Source organism: Ceratotherium simum, chromosome 25 (genome assembly GCF_057802395.1).
Source record: "Ceratotherium simum simum isolate JZ-2026a chromosome 25, ASM5780239v1, whole genome shotgun sequence".
Lineage (NCBI taxonomy): Eukaryota > Metazoa > Chordata > Mammalia > Perissodactyla > Rhinocerotidae > Ceratotherium > Ceratotherium simum.
The window spans coordinates 26,317,617-26,335,370 of NC_141924.1; the positions used below are offsets into that span (position 1 = coordinate 26,317,617).

Here is a 17,754-nt window from a genome sequence, read left to right on the forward strand (position 1 = left end):
CAGCTTTCCTAGAGAGCTGAAAAATCTGCCCAGGGAGACCAGGTGTGGTCTGAGCAGCAATGGCTTTGCCAGTCTTTTGAGGAGTCGTGTCCAGCCCTCCCCACGTGAAGAGGGGAAACTGAGTCACAGACACTGAGGCAGGACTCCCTTCCTTTGATATCTTGATTTAAAACAATGAAATTACTTTTTTTTTTAGTCTCAAAGCCTAGTTTTTAGGCACCCTGCCAGCAGGGAAGATGACTGTTTTCCTTCAGAGGGCTCCAATTCCCATTGTGTAACTTAGAACCTGAGGAAAACGCAAAACAATAAACCATCTGCGAGGCAGCACTCAGACAGTGCAATTTGCAAGAAGTGCTTTTACATCTTCGTAGGACTCCGCATTAAGCCAGGATTAATTAATTGCTACATTAGAGGAAAGCACCTTTAACACTTCAATGACATAATCATATGCAATTACGATCATATAAAGGAACTCTTTATAATTTTGATGCCTCCACTTCCTGAAATGTGTAATCCTTCTGTCTCGAATTCCAAAGAGGCTGGCAGAAGGAAGGCACTTAAATACAGATCAGGAACTAATATTGAAATCAGTGTTTAATTCACCTTTCAATGTGAACAGTAAAACCAGAACAAAAGCTCACCCTCATTAGGACTATGAGGCTAAATATTCAGCAACAACAGATCCACACAGAAATGGTCAATAATTACAGGCCCGAAATGATGACCCCGAAATGGCAATAATTTTACCCTACCAGGCACATGAACTGCTTTTCCAGAAATGCATTAAAACTCACCCCAACTGTCCTGGTTTTGGCAAGTATGCTGTGTTATCACTTAACAAAGCACTCTGACTCATCTCGGTGACTTAAAAAGGAAAATGGTGTTTTTTTTTTTTAATTAAGGAAGTTTCCCATGAAGCCATGGAGTAGCTCACTCAGGTACCAAGCATTGTTCTAAGTGCTTAACGTGTAACAGCTCGTTTAGTCTTCCCAACAACCCTGAGATGGTACTATCATGATCCCCATTTTATAAATGGGGACACTGAGGTGATCAATTGTTATATAACTTGCCCAAGCTCCCATTCCCCAGGAAAGGCTCGTTTGAGGGAACTACACACCAGACGGGATCAACAGACTTTCTAGATTTTCACATTCCTTCTGTCACTCAAGCAACTAACCATGAGGGAAGCCCCCGAACCTCCCCGCATCTAATTTCTGTTGTTAGCAAAGTTCTGCAGCAACTGCAGAGGAAAATGCAGAGGGAATAAAATATGACCCACAGGAACACCCAAAGGGCTTCCAGAAAAATATATATAGCACAGTTTTTCTCAAAAAAAAAAAAACAAACCCTGTATAAATAGCCTCTATTTGATTTTCTAATGTGCTTCACAGTAACACTGTGACCTGCTGTCATGAAGGAAACGTGTGGGCGGTGCCCACCTCCCGACAGCCCCCTGGAAGGCAGGGTTTACCTTGTCGTAATAGTATCGCAGGGCCCTGCTCAGCTTATCGTAGTTCATGTTTGTTTTGTTTTTTCGGAGTCCCCACAGTTTGGCCACTTCTTCTGCTTTGAGGAGCTTGAATTCACCATCGTTGGAGGTCCAGCAGATCAGGTGCTCATGCTTCTGGTCCAGCAGCAACTGTAAGAGGAACTGCCACAGGGTGATTGCACTCTCCATACCTGGGGGGGAAGGGGCAGGCAGAGGCGTCAGTGCAGATGCCAGCTCAGCGGGAGGGGGCTTCTGTGGGCGCCTCAGCTCCCCCAGCCCTCCCCCAGGGAACCTAACCAAGTCGCTTTCCCACTGAATCAGGTGCCTTCTGGCTACATCTTTGTAAACAGCCACGATTCACAAATACAGGGAAGCCCTCTGATCCTCGTATTGGCCACACACATCCCTGCAGGTGACAGGGTTGCATCGGGAATAATGTGAAAAAAATGACCAAGGAAGTGCCCTCTTGTAGAATTAGTCCCCATTGACACGACTGCCCACTGCACACTAGTGTCTGTTCCCGCCGTCCTATCACCTCCTCTGCTGGTCAGTCTCTAGTCCACTATTTGCTGGGAAAAGCTGGACCCCACGATAAGCACAGGCAGTTTCCCAACTCCAGACATCTGAGGACTGTCAAGGCAATGGGTACTGATTCTAAAAATAATAGCAATAATAATAATAATCCATTTGTGTTATCGACATTCCTTAAATTAGGAAAGAAGAGGTGGCTGGGCTGGCCTCAGAAGCCTCACTGCAGATCAATATCCTGATTGCACATGTGAAGTGCCCTGGGTTTTGACCTGGGCAGGATGGGGGTGAGACTCCAGTGCTGGGTTGAGGGAGCCAGGGATGACCAGAGGACGGAAAACTTGCTTCTGGAGCAGAGAGAAGCTTCAAAGTCAAGCTGTGCGGTGGGGACAAGGCCAGAGAGAACTAAGGATCTTCCCCGAGATAGCAAGGAGGAGATGCTGAAGTCCTGGGGGGCAGCCAGGGGCAACGGGAACAAGGGGGCGGGGAGAAAGATGCTCGACTGCAGGAGACCCGGAAGCCAGAGTAAGTGCCTTGGGAGAGTTATTCGTACCAATATTTTCGTCAACTCCACAACTGCTCTCAGGCATTCCTCTTAAAGGGGCAGCTTTCAGACTGACAAATTACTTTTCTCCCTTTCCACCCGGGAATGGATGTGAAAATACCCACCCTCCAGTAAGTATTCGTTTCCTTATTCCCTTTCACATGTTTAGCCAAAAGAACACATTTTATTGTTTCTCTGAGCAACACGGGCTTCTGAGTTAAAGGAAAGCAGATTAGGAATGTTCCTCAAATACCCACAGGGCATTTTATTTATGGCTCTTTAATGGAGATATTCTTTACAGAAATCAATCTTCACCACAACGGCCACTCAGTCTGTAAGATAGTAAATCATTTCATTGTTGGATCAAAACCACCCTCGCATCTCAAGAGTCTTGTAAACACAACTGCTGGGATACACAGCAGCTTGCCGGCTCCAACTCCTAACGCGAACCACCCTTCCAATTATTTGAGGATGAGCCACAAACTTTCTTCTCACATTGGCACTAAGAATTGCTAATGGTTGTCTCAAATTCTTGGGTGTTTTCTTGGCCAAACACTTCAGACAGTAACCTTTATAATATCTTTGACACTTTAAGTGGATGTTCAGAGGAAACTGCTCCCAAGGGCGGAAGGCTGCCAGCGGGTTTGCAGGTCTGGAAGGAAGGGATTGCTGGGCCCGTGGCTCACAGGTCAGGTAGGAAAGTGGTCAGCCACCTGCACCTCTCCCACGTCTAACTGACCTGAACCATCATGTTCCAGATGGGACAACAGAAACATCACCGTGTATTTGATACTTAGTGCTTCTACCACCCAGGACTCCTCGGAGCTTGCTTCTGGAATCCCTTCTCATGGCCTTCCAACCCCGTCTACCAGAGCCATGTGCTCTGAGCATAACTTTTGAGGACCCACGTGGTAGACAGGATAAATGCTCTCCATCCTTCGGTACCTCCCTCATTCAAGTGACCATGCGGCAGGGCACTAGGGGACGGAGTACTTTTTCCCCACTCCCACTGAAGTTTGGGCTTGGCCATGTGATCCAGTTTGGCCAATGGAACGCTGAGTAGAAGGGACAATGTGCCGACTCAGAGCCAAGGTCTAAGAGGCTTCACATGTTTGTACTTTTCCTCTTGTGCTGTTACTACCGTGAAGCTGCTGCCCCAAAATGAGACATGTGGAGCCAACCTGAGCTCAACCCAAAGCCTGGAGCCAAATCTTACCACCCACAGTCTGAAGCAGCATCCTGAAGCCAACCCGTGAGAAAAATCAATGCTGTTGTAAGCTGGTGACTCGAGGGGCAGTTTCTTACGCAGCATCATTGCAGCACAAGTTGACTATTACAACACCCAATGTCTTTGCTTCAGAAAATTCTCTCTTTGCTGAGGTGTCAGTATCTCTACACTATAGAGCTTGGATTCACAATCATGGGGTGTATCTAGATGCAAAAAAGCATGCTATGAGATGCAGGGAGATTGGCTGATCATGTCTTTACTCAGAGGACTACAAGCAGGCCACGTGATGGCCATGGGTGCTATGGCCATGGCTTAAGACAAGGGTAGATGAAGGGGAAAGAGAAGAGAGATGTAAAAGAGTAGAAAGTGAAGAGGCAGAGGAACAAATGGTGGGGATGGGGACCTCCAGATCAGGGGCCTCCCAGATTTCTGGAATAGAGGAACTGGGCCCAGGGAAGGCATGAAGCTATGAACTGGGAATCACAGAGGTGCCCCCAACAAACTCTTAGACTCCAGCAGAGCATGAGTGGTGACTGCGTGGGCTGTGGAACATTCCCTTCCTTCCCCCTCACTTCTCCCACGCCGAGGTGTCACAGCCAGGCTACAACTGAGCATTGGAGAATTACTCAGACGGGTTAAGTGTGAGTAACACAGCTCCCCCGGAGGTGACTAACACATCAAGCCACTCCTGCCTCAAGCTTGTCAAACCTAGTGCTGAGGCCCCTTCTCCTCCTCTCCTCGGCCACACCTCTACCCTGCTTGGTCCACCAGTTCCAATGATTGTGCAGTCACGCAAATCTTTACTGATCGAAATCCCAGCCACACATTGCTCAGAGACGAGTCTCAAAAATATTTCTCTGCGAGCTTATAATCGCATCTACAAACATCTGTCACCCCCTTCTACATTCGGCAGAAATAATTCTGGGATATAGTGAGACCCCAAGGCGGCCCTGGACCCTCCCACTCTCTTGGCTAGTGCCATCAGTGTGATTAAAATGTGGGAGTACATGGTGGGGAGCAGGCACAGGGGGGTAGTGGGCCACCAGCTGACATCTCTGCTGTGGTTCTCTCCATTCAAGAGCACCCCTTGTGTTTCTTTGATTTTAGTTCCAATCTTATTTTAATTATGATTAAATTAAGTCTCATCATTTACATAGCTGTTTTCACATACAATCATGCTTCCTGTTCTATCATACCTCTCTGCCAGCTACCAATTTTGCCCCCTCTGGGACACTGGAAAAGGAAAAGATTCTAACATTGTGACAGGGGACCACGCCCTTCCAACAACCACCAACACCAAACATATTAGCAAATTCATCCAAATGAGTACCTCTCTCACTAGAAAAAAATTCAATTTTTCTTCCCCTAAATTAACTTTTTCATGCCTAGAATCCTTAATGAAGTCCTATATCTTAACATCCTGGTACAATAAAGTCCAAATTATCTGGCTGCCATTATAAGGAATGTGAGTAATTCAGACAGCAAACTGTGGTTCTTATTAAATAAAAAGTTCAAGAAAGTGTTGATACTTGAGATGTATGTCTGATACATTATAATGCAAATGGAGGCCTGCTTTAAGTTAAAATGTTTCATCAGCCTAACCTCATTTAACCTATTTCTCACAACTCTCGGCTTAAAATACATAGAACACATGAAAGAAATGCTTTAAGTCCTTTAAAAATATTCCCCAAATCAAAATTTTTGCTAATTAGAAGATGCTTCTCTTTCTCCTTCCCCTGCCCAGACCTTATTTTGAATGTATGAAACTTAGTTATTATAATGCCATTCTTTATGCAAAATCAGACTCTGCACCTTTATATTTAGGAAGATCAGTCCACTTTTGAAGGCATCACTGCTCTCACAGGAAGAGGTGCCCCCAGCATTTGACACTTTCTGTACTCCACTGACTTCGTCTCTATCTTGCCACCTGCAACCGACTGTCTCTCACCATTTCTACTGGAGCTAAAAAGACAACAGTCACAGAGGCTGCCAAGACCCACTTCCAGGCCTCTCCAGAGAACAAAGCTTCTTGCTATTTCCCCAAGTGCTTCTTTTCCTCTGTAATTTATAGCCTAGATCTCCCCGCAGTGGAGTACAGTAGTTAGATCATTTAAAAGTTTGTCAAATTTGAATAATACGCATACCTCCTTTTAAAGGAGCAGGGGAAAAAAACTGATAGGTTCCCAGTGTTGACAAACTATTTTCATTAAAATTTTTCTTATATTCTCTCTTCAATATAAACAACAAAAATGGATATAAGCTCCTCAAGATTTATAATCCTCATATAACAAACAGATGAAATTGACAAGTAAAATAGATTCCCCCCCACTCGAATTAACTATTAATTTTACCTATGACAGATGCTGTTTTGTTGAAAGGTATCCAACACTCACAAAAAGGTTATGGCAATGACTGAGCCAACGTAGGTTCTTTTGAGTAAGATGTGTTTATACTACTAAACCCTATAAAGACTCAATTTTCTCCCCACTTCTTTCAATTTTTTTTCTGAGTGTCCATTTTATGCCAAGACACCATCTGGATACAGTCATACACCACTTAACGACGGGGATATGTTCTGAGAAATGTGTCATTAGGTGATTTCATCATTGTGTGAACATCCTAGAGTGTACTTACACAAACCTTGATGGTATAGCCTACTACACACCTAGGCTACATGGTACTCATTTTATGGGACCACCGTTGTATATGCGGTCCATCCTTGACCATAACATCGTTATGCAGCTCGTGATTGTATTTGGGACACATCAACGAACAAAAGAGATGAAGACTTCTGACCTCACAGAGGTTACATTCCAGTGGGAGAAGACAGGCCATAACCAACAAACATGACTATTAAATTACACGCTATGTTGGAAGAATAGTGCCATGGAAAAATGCAACCAGGGCAGGTTAGGTGGATGGGAGCCTGGGGTGCGTGAGCAGGAGAAGGTCATGGAAGACCTCCTGGAGAAGCTGAGAGTTGAGAAATTCCTTTGTTAAAGAACAATTTTCAAAATGAGTAAAATCATGACTCTCATACAGATGTAAAAATGAAGATGTTCAAGATTTTATTTTACTCATTAATCAAGGAGGGATCTAGGCAGATGTTATCACAAGTTCAAAAAAGAATCCGAATAACAGAGGCATTTATAGAGTAGGAATATCGAAATGAATGCACAAATTGGAGACAAATCTGAGGGTGGGAGAGGAGTCAACTGAACACAATAAGATAGAGCAGAATTTGCATATCTATAGACAAGTATTATTTTGCTATCAATAGTTATCAATATTTAACAGGGTTGTAAAATAGCTTCCACAAAATCAGAATCTCATCATGCAGAGGGGTCTTCTCTAGAGTCTAGATGATGCACAGTTTTTCACTGAAACAATTATTTTCTACAACTTGCAGCAGGTGAGCGAGGCAACCACTTGTATCTATTTGGAAGGCTCCACAGCGGGTGGGAGCAGATGCTGAAGCCAGACTAGGGTTCAAATCAAGCACTGGTCCTCTCTGGCTGTGGGACTTTGGATAAGTTACTTAACTTTTCTGTGCCTCAATATCCTCATAAGTAAAATGGGGATGATGATGAAAAAATAAAAGTATCTCCTTTACAGGGCTGTTGTCAGGATTACATGAGTTACTAATAATGCACTTAAACTATATACCTAGTACATAATAACTGTTATTCAAATGATTACTATTATTTTTTAAGCAACAGGGAAACCTCTTCTTAGAGCATGTTGTGAGGTCATTTGGCCTTCACCTTGCTCAAGAGCATCATTAAGATACTGTATCCACCTTGGTTCTTTGTTCATTAGGCAATGACCCCAAAACACGCCCTGAAATCCAGGGAGAATCTTCAGCTATTCGGTGACGGTTGTTTATAAGGTGACTTGGAATGTGCTTATATTTATTTTTTTAAACTATCATCAAAAATGAAAGAACAAAATTTTTAGAAATTCTTGCAGAAAACTCAGATCCCAGAGCACAAATTCTCTGCCTCCAGCTTAAGAAACACTGGTTAAAAATGCTCGCCTGAGCCCTACAAGCTGCTGGGACTCCAGCAAAGATGGCCCTGAGGTGCTCACACTTCCCTTGGGGCGGGTTCTGTTCCCATTTCTCTGGTGCCCCTGGAGCAGGGGAAGGGAGTCAAGTAGATGAGAGGTGTTGGGTCAGAAAGAGAAAACAGAAGTGTTCTAAAATGACAACCAAGGGACAGCTATGACAACAATGCTCACGACTGCTGAAGATGGAGCCCACATGGGTACGTTCCCCAGGTGGGCGGTCAGGGCAACAGATGCATAGTAGAGAGGGCGGGGGTGGCCTGAGAGGAGTGTGTCCACTAGCACAGAGGGAAGAGACACTTAGGCGGACTCTGAATGGCTACTTTCCACCCGCAATCTGTGTTTTCAACTCTTTGTTTTTAAAGAATGCAAATAGTATCCTTGATTCATTCTGTAATGGGGATGGAGCCTCAAAGAGAAGGATGCTGTGGATGGCTGTATGGATCACTCTCATTATCCCTGGCGCCGCCCTCTGTCTACTCGAGAGCCATCAGGCCACGTGGCACTATCACAGTGTCAGCATCTCGAATTCTCTCCCTTGGGTCAAGGGTACTAGCCAGCACTCTCCAGGGCACACTAACACCAGGCACACTTCCTCTGACCACTAGGAGTCTAATGAACACCCTGCATGAACGATGTGAAACCTGCTGCCTCCCCAGGGGTGGGAAACAAGACCAACACTCACAAAACAGGGTGAGAGCAGTAAAAGGCAGTAATCACCCTGATGCTGTATCAGGGGCTCAAACAATAAGTACACGGGCGGGACAGAGAAGATCAAGAGGCCACCCCAGCTGCTCCCAAACGGCAGTAATTTACACGCACACACGTGCGAACACACTCATGCCAGGGGTCCTCTTAGTACTCATCAGAGTCTGTCTCACAGTGTTAGTCTTTCATTAATTAATCTGTCTTTTCCAATTATAAGCTTTATCTTTATCTTCTCTGTACATGTTGGGTATTATTTATTAAGCCTTTACCATATACCAAGCACTTTCCTTGCATTATCTCATTTAATTCCCACAACAGCCCTATGAGTTAAAATTACCATTACTGTTCCCATTTTGCAGATGAAGAAATTGAGGCCCAATTATGGAAGAGCAGGGACCCCCTAGAACAGTCTACTCAACATGTGGCTAACATACCAGTGCAAACTGTTGGTCACCAGTCCGTGATGAGATAAGTACAGAAGTTGAGAGTCAGTATATAGCAACTTCTATTGCAATTTGTCCTTGTCACCACACATATCCAAGTACGTGACCAGTACGCTCATCTTGTTGGCACAAGCTATGGACTAGTCAGAAACATGCAGCAGGACCATGCTAAAATGTGTCATAGTCAAGGTTAGTTTTTCAACTGTAACCCAAGAGTGTATAAAAATCTAGAATTCATTGATTTCATTAAAAGATTATTTAAATGTAACTATAACTTTATAGGATACATGGTTGGAACTGGCAACTAATGAAGGATTGAAGGTAAATTTTAACATGCAGTAATACTTGCTTCATTTTAGATGAAAGTTAAAAAATTAACATCCCAAGTTTGCTGCAAGGGGTTTAAGAATCTCTTCTTCCAGTCTCGCCAACACACTTCTGTGAGGATGGCTTCTCTCGGGTGTAATTAAGAAACAAAACACAGAAAGAGTTTATACACACCATCTCCTGCAAGTAGCATTGTTGTATCCAACCCAGATTAAATTCATTAGTCAGCAAGAAGCAAACTCTTTGCTACATTAAAAGTGAAGTATTGACAAATATGGTGTTTGTTTAAGGTGTGCTTATAGGCATATAATACGGGAATCTCTATTTCACTTATAACTTTTTTATTTGGTTAAAATTACTGAATGACAAAAAGTTATCAGTAATAATAGTTATCTTCTATATTAATTGCCTTTATATGCATTTTCAATGAATATGTAGGTTTTGTAATTATTTTCCCCATTATGTTTATTAAAATGTAATTTTATGCCTGTTAAATCTATAATAAATTGGGGCATGTATTTTATCTTTGTCTTTTATTTTCCTAGTAATTTATTTTTATTTTATTCCCCAAATATAACACAATGTGTTAGAAATCTTAAAAACTAGTCCTTTTCCACAGGGTTTGCAAAGCCCTGCTCTCGAATGTGGGCGCCGTGAGCACCGACCTTTGTTTGCTTGCTGATGCATCCCCAGCTCTGAGATCAATGCAAGTCACAGGAGGCACCCAAAAAACATCTGTCAAATATACGAACGAATAAATAAATCTGAGGTTAGCACATACCACAGCCTGTGCCCTTAACCGCTGGGTAATACTGCCTCCACCAAATGCATGGACCATGCATTCGCATTAGGGTCAAGCTACTTGGAGAAGACTTTCTAGAGGAGTGAGCTTGGGCATAGCCTTAAACTAAAGGGAAAGAGGGAAAACTGCAAAAGGGAATGAGGAGAGAGGCAGACGTTCCCCACAGCGGGCAGCAGGGGTGGGGGCAGCAAGGGCAGAAGCCAAAGCCGGAATCAGCATGGGGCCTGGGATGAAATGGACCCGCAACTTACCCAGAGACAACCGCCCACTTGACCCTGGAGAACAGAAGTCACCCAGTAGCATGGGTTACCGCTCTCCTTCCAACTCCACAAGCCTCCAGCAGCCGCTGGGCTGATGGTAGTATTAGTTCTACCTCATGAAGCATCGAAGCATCGCTTGCCACCTGGAACCTGCGCCCCCGAGGCGGACTCACAATAATGCCTCAGGGGCCATCACTTTGCACACGTCTAGGAGTTCTAGAGATTTTGTATTTCTAATTTTGGGAATTTTTGATATAAAGAGGGTCGCCACAAAACCTGGACGTGCCCCTTGTGGGAGCCCCTTTTCAGGCTGCCTCCTTCCTCCTAGAAGCTGCTTTCCTCTTCTTGGAAGAGAGCATTCTTTCTGTCCGCCACAAGGTGGCGCCAGATGTCCTAATGTGAGATGGGGCTGCACAGACTGGATGCAAAGCATGAGGTTTTTTGCTTCCATTCTTAGAAGTCGAAATACCCACTTATTTGTTCTTCTTTCTATTGATGGCAACCTAACACTTCTCTTTGCATGTTCCTGGTTTCATTTTAAAAGTTACACTGAGGTGGGAAGTGAGGGGGAATTATCTTTGATTTTCTAAAGCTTATGTGTTGTGGGAACTGAAGAAATTAGCCCCCTCAAAAAAAAAATTAGTCAGAAATGAGAGAGCCCAAGGAAAGGAGAAAAACTGTGTAAGAAATAAAGTAGGTGCTCATAAGTACATGTATTTTTGCTTCTTAAAACTTGTGTGGTTAGAGAAATGAGGATGAATCTGAATAGTTTGTACCAAAAATTCTCAGCTCAACACCCCTGTCCAGAGCAGCATCTACTAAGTGTTTCTGTACCATCATGTTATTAATGTCCAAGAGAAAGAGCAGAAGCCATTTCATTATATAAAACAAACCTTGTACTTAAGTCAAGGAATTGGAAAATAACAATTTGTATTATTTTAGGTCTGCAATAACTCAGCACAGAATAATTTTAAGGCATTAAGTAAATAAAGATAACATTTGGTAACTATACAGTCCATACCTGAAGTCTTTATTACTTTTGTCAGGTGGAACTAGGATTATTAAAATTTATTTTCAAAAGACATTTTAATTATCTTCAACCATTGCATGTAAAAAAATGCTAATCTGTGAGGCCAAGCTCATGTCCCCCAAAGCTCTTTTTACCTATTTGCAAATGTTTATATTCTCATTCATTCTCCAGAATATCTCCAGATTGTCCATTTTTTAAAGAGCAACGTTTAAACAACAGGAAAAGAGAGGGAAAGTAGCCATTGCTCAGCCTATTTATTTACCCTTTACAGTTAGCAATGTTTTGCAAATATGGTTTTGCAAATAACTCTTCGTCTGAGGAGGGGGGAAATCACTGACAGTCACTGTAATAACAACATACGCCATTTACGGTGTGTATGATCCACCCCTCTTTCGTTCTGAAACTCTGTGCTGTCTCTGGGAATATTCAAAGCAACTCAATTGGTTCGTTGGTGACTTTTATATGGGTGAATATCCTTTGGAAAAGTAAATGAATGGCTACATTAACTCCGGCTGGGAAAGTGTGTTTGAGCCATTCCACTTCCTCTCACATCCGTATATTCATGCCATTTCCCACCCCACCCTACCCCAGTGTTGCACAATCCAGCCCTATCTTATCCCGCATTTTCAGACTAGGCCCACATGGAGATGGGAAAGGGCCTCTTCTCACTGTAGGCTGCCTCACACAGGTGCCTCTTTGATCCCTCATTTGGCAATGTCCCAGAGCTTCCTAATGTTCCTGGTACAGAGTGTGTCCTTCCTGGGCTTAAAAAGTGGTTATCAATTCACAGGGTAAATAAATAATTGGTTGTCTCAGAAGCACACACCCATTTCTCTGTATCTCAAAGAGGCAAGTCAATGTGAAGGAGACGGTGTATGGGAAAAGCTCAGCCCAGTGCCGTGTACATTACAAGCCTTCAACGAGGCTTCCACAAACGGAGCCATTTATTGTTAGCCATCGTTTCATGAGCGTCAACCAGCAACTCCAATACAGCACTTAGCAAACAATAGGCATTCAATAAAAAGGAGTGCCGTGAATCTCAATTTCTCTGGATCTCAATTTCTTTACCCTTGAGGCGGGGACTGTAAGAGCTAGACTCTTCTATAATGCGCTCAAGAGACCAGGCATAGGATAATTTTATTTTTCTCTTTTTTTCCTCCAGAGAAAAATGGACTCGTCTACTTCTTTGGCATCTTCTGACTGCCTGAGCCCTGTGTCTCCCCACATGGCTCATCAGGTAGCCACACAAATAGTGTGTGACCTGTAGTCTTCGACATACACATCTCCATTTAGTCTCTTCTTTGAAAACATCAGACAAAACTTTATTGGGCAGTTAAAGGAACACAAGCCTGCTAGATCAAAGCAGCCAACTGGTCACCCAGCCTTCCCAAAGTGAGGCTGTAGTTCATTATAGCCACTCGGTTAACCACATCCACCTTCCTCGTATATCAACAGGCCCAGGAAACAGATTTAGAAGTCCTGGGCCTTGAGGGAAAATCTTTTCAGGTAACCAACTGTATTAAAAAAGCAGACCATGTCTTGAAAGATGAGTAGGGCTGTAAAAATCAGAGGTTCCTACAACCTGGGACAGTCCCCCGGGCCCCCTATATAGTCTCACGTGGAGGTACAGACTCTGCTGACAATGCTTTTTCTTTAAACAGACGAGTTGTTCCTTGCTAGACATTTTTGGACTAAAACCCAAACATTCACTTTCTTTGCAATTGTTTTTGTTGTCCGTGTTGTTTGCGTGTATCTTAATTCTGGCTGGAAGCACGTCCCCCTTCAGTTCTCATACTTGGTAACATTCAGCTTCCTCTTCTTCTGCAGGTTGCAGGCAGGAAACTGGAAAATGGGCCACAGGAAACCTGGCCTCCTACATCTGTCCCACTTTGTAATTGCAGCTCTGGTTTCATTTTGCCTTGTGTGTCAGCTCTGTTTTAACCCTCAACACGACGGCAAACGCTGCTTTCTGAAAGAATGCTGCTATACTTATCGCCCAAGAAAACCCATTGAGACCTTTTTTTCTCCCTGGAGTAATTAACCCTATGAATTCAACAGGGAAAAAATACTAAGCAAATTCTCCTAACAGTAGTCATTGGGATCAAAAGAGTATGGAACAAGAAAAATGATTCTTTAGATGTGATACAGCTAGCAATAACTGCAATTTCAAGGCTAGTGAAAATTCAGACTATTTCATAATATTGTACACAGAAGTTATTTTAGATAAATATGACTACTAGTGGTCCAAGGCTGCCTGACGAATTTTAACTTGCAAGGCTTTGATAAATAACATATGAAAATAAGCTATAATCACATCTCATTATAATCTCTCTCATTATGATACTGTTTCAAATTATGTTTCTTAACAATATCACCAACTATTAGGTTGAACTGTGTAAAACTGTTATTTTTATGGGTCAGAAACAGTCAAATACCAGCAATCTCATATTGTCAACCTAAAACATATAATCACACACAGAGAATAGATACATACAGACACACACACACACACACACACACACACACACACACAGTCACATCCCCAGGGCAGTATCTTCTTCCTGCATTTGGTCCATGGACCCTTTTGAGAATCTAAAATTCTCTAGGGAAAAAATACATTATTCTAAAATATACATAATTTCAGCAGGGTTTGTAAATCCCTCAAGATAATTCATAAATCCCAAATGAAGGGCCCCATTCTAAAGGAAATGTTAGCTATATCCTCCCCCACCAGCAATATTGAGAATCTATAGAATTCTCAAGAATAGGGCTGATACCAAAAAAAATCCATTAGTTCTTTAAGTAGGAGCTTTTCCTTTTTAATGCTAACATTTCATGAGCATTGACTATGTACCAGGCATTGTGCTGAGTGCTTTACACACATTGTCTAAATTTAATACTCCATGAGGGAGTTGTGACTTAAAAAGGTAAAATAAGACGCTTACAGCCACAGGAGTCATACGAGCAAAGAGAGACTCGTATCCAGGGGCATCTGGCGCCAAAGCCCAGGTCCTTAATCACTACACACAGCCCCCCTAGCAGAGGCTTCATTTCTTACAGGCACACCTCACTGCTGCTAAGAGAAAAGTCTCATTTTAACTCAGAGGGCAATACAACATTCCCACTAGGAATCATATCGGGAAATTTCCTTGTTCGTTTCTGGCTTTGCCTCATCTGTGACTCCAGTTGTTCTAGTTGGGTTCTGTTTTAAGAAAGAATCTTTGAACTCATCCCACGATCAATTTCCCTTTGAAAAAGATCTGTATATTGATTTAGATTCACACCAGGTTCATCCGACACTAAATAGCCAAAGTTGGCTCTCGGTTATAAAGACAGGATGTGAGAAGCTGTACCTTCTATAGCGTAGCTCCTCCTCAGCAGGAGAGACTCATCCTTCCACTCAGTGTGTGCACAGGATGGGGGAACGAGAGGATGATAGAAACTAACGCAGTGATCTAGCCTGGCCCCAGAGGGGCCCAAAACCTGCTCGAATCTCATGTAACAACGAAATGAGTCATGAGAAACACTTCACGTGTGAACAGGGACAGGCTGGGGACCCCAGTGAAACTGCACAACAGTACCTCGGGCGGCACCTAGCACCCAGCAGGAGCTCAAAATTTCTCCTTTAAAAACAAGCACTTCTGGAGAAGCCCTGTTTCAGGTTCTAAGAAAGCAGTACTTGAGATTTCATGGAGGATCGCAATATGCACATGAAAAAAAACTTACTTAAAATCTCGCATTTTAAAACTTACTTAAAATCTTGCTGTCCTAAACTGGAGCTTCAATTTAATGAGCTTCCTAATTTCCAGCGGGTGTTTTTTCCCCCCACACTACCTTTGATTCTCATATTTCCTAGGCCTTTGAATGGAAAATCTTTTACCTAAATTTTTGTACTATTAATATTAATAAAATTTAATTCAATTCAATCCTGTGTGCAAGGGGAAAAGTTGGAATTCAGAACATAGAAATTCTCATCGCAGCCACGGCCTTAAAGAGTTTCGTGGTCTCAGACAGGGATGTAAACTTCTCTGTATTTCAACTTGTTTATCTGTACAACAGGAGTAAAGCCAGCCCCATCCCCTCCGTACATGAGTGTTATCAAACTAAGACTTTTTACAATTTAAAAGTATTTTGAAAGTAAAAATCTAAGTTAACCTTTTGATCGATACATTGTGTAAATGATCTTTAAAATAAGAAGGGAATAATGCCTTCAGCTTCAAATAAAGCCTTAACAGATACTTTTTATATCTGTGGTTATCTTAACACCAGAAAATGTTTATTTGCTCAGATACTTTGTAAAGACAATTTTACGAAAATTGAAAATAAAGGAAATCTTACATAGCACTCCCACTATGAACGAAACCATCGTCTTTCAGATAAACTTGAAAGCGTTTCTGCACCAAATAATAAGTTGGTGAAGCTAAAAGTATATACCCAATGTAGTAAGAACACTTTTGCATGATACAAAATGATGGTGGTTTTTCCACATCCAGAAACTGAAACATTTCCTGCCAGAGCATCCTCCAAACTCTTCTATTGTGTTGAAACTGTAAAATCTTTCTAAATCAGGACTTCCTCCTATTATGCTTTAGAGGCGTCTTTCTGGGAAGGGTAGATCCAAGGCAAAAGGTAGGAATTCCTGCAGCACCACCCAGTGGAAACATTAGAAAAAAAAAAAAAAAGGCAAGATAAAATATGTTTAATAAAAAAAAATTCATGTCTTAGCTCTTCTAATTAAAAATCCAGACATGTTCTTTTTCCATTGATGGCAACCAGCAATATGTTTTGCTTAACAGTAGTGCCCTTCTTCCTCAGCCCCTCTTTAAAGGCCACCCACACAAATGATGGTCAACATCACTCTGGCCTGTCTCTCTCACACATGTGCACACACACTGGGCCAACACTGGGGTCGGGGAGGAAGCAGTCCCGGGTGGGGTCAGGTGTGGGCTGCAACACCATCTCTTCCTCTCAGAAGGATCCCAAGGGACCGTGGGGACCGGGAAATGTGCACAGCTGTGCTCAGCATCCCAGTCCTGCTGCAGTGTCGGGCATTTCCTGATAGAAAGGTAACCATCTGTGCACCTTCCCTCCCCTGACCGGGCTGCACCCAGTCTGGGCCACCTCCCACATCTGCACGGCAATTCTACCTCCCTAGTTCCACCCCAGGGAAAGATACAGAGCCTTTCCTCCCCTCGTGGTCCACATCTCCGGTTCCCCCCAAAACTCTCTCCAGTGTGACCCTTGCTTCTGCTCCCATCCTACCAAAGCCACCGTGGGTCCCACAGCCTCCCCATAGGTCATTCCAGTCTGTCTCTACTTCATTTACTGCCATCATCAGAACATGTCTCTCTTCACCAGGGGCTGCTTCTCACACATGCATGACACATCAGGCTACTCATCTTGGGAATGGGATGGTGCAACAGGGACCCTTGACCCTCTCCTTCCAGCTTTCCTTCACAGAAAGCCTGGCAGTGGCCTAGAGAGGGAGAGAAGTCATGGTCTTCCCAGAGAAACTGGGAACTCTCTCATCTTCTCTCCAGAACTTAAAATAACAAAGCACCATTTCTTCAATCATTTCTGGATGGTTAAGTCACTAAAGAAAACTATCCTCAACTTCATTCCTGGGAAACTTATCTTTCCCTCTTCCTGGAGTAAATCCACTGAAACCATTTTACATGTCTTTTTTAAATAGTACATAGATATAGAAAATGATACCAGTTAGCTGATTTTGACATTGTTTAGAAGTATGTGATCAGTGTTAAAACTTTATAATATAGCATATTTGAACTACTGATAATTTACAAATGGCTAATAGTGTTATAAATCTTTTTTTTTTCCTTTTTCTGCAATTTAACATTTGCCAAAATGTGTTGGTTTCTGGACATGTCAAGATGTAGCTGGCTAATATTGACCTTAGCTAGTCTTTTGCTCTGACTATATATAGTATTGTTGCAAAAACAGTTATGAGTTACTGGTATTTGTGACATCTTCTTTAGAGATTTTTGAGAAGCACAGAGAGCTGCCTTACAGGGGCGGTTACCCAAGCAAGGAACTGGACTCTTCCAGGCTTCTAGATTCTGTGGTCACTTCTTTGGTGCTCTTCTCAGCAAAACTCTTTCACGGTTTAAGAAATGCAAATTCTAGGCATAAACATTTATACATAAATCTGGTATGATACATTCACTTTGGAAGGGATCTATAAAAAACAGTGACTCCGCAGTCTTCAGGATATCACCACCTCCTCATGTGGTGGACATCTGTGGGGGATTTTCGTTGCATCTGAAGTCAGGAAGGTAGCCCATCCTTTTTACAGCTTTACTGTCTCCACAT

At 42.8% G+C, this 17,754-nt stretch overlaps 1 protein-coding gene across 1 annotated transcript in view; it reads right to left on the reverse strand.

The window, feature by feature from the left end:
* ELK3 (ETS transcription factor ELK3) overlaps positions 1 to 17,754 on the reverse strand; it is a 66,881-nt gene that overhangs the window by 38,835 nt on the left and 10,292 nt on the right. The window contains exon 2 of the mRNA XM_014780096.2: positions 1,472 to 1,680. Within this exon, the coding sequence (XP_014635582.1) occupies positions 1,472 to 1,678 (207 nt within the window). The 5' untranslated portion in view covers positions 1,679 to 1,680. The remainder of the gene's footprint in view (positions 1 to 1,471; positions 1,681 to 17,754) is intronic.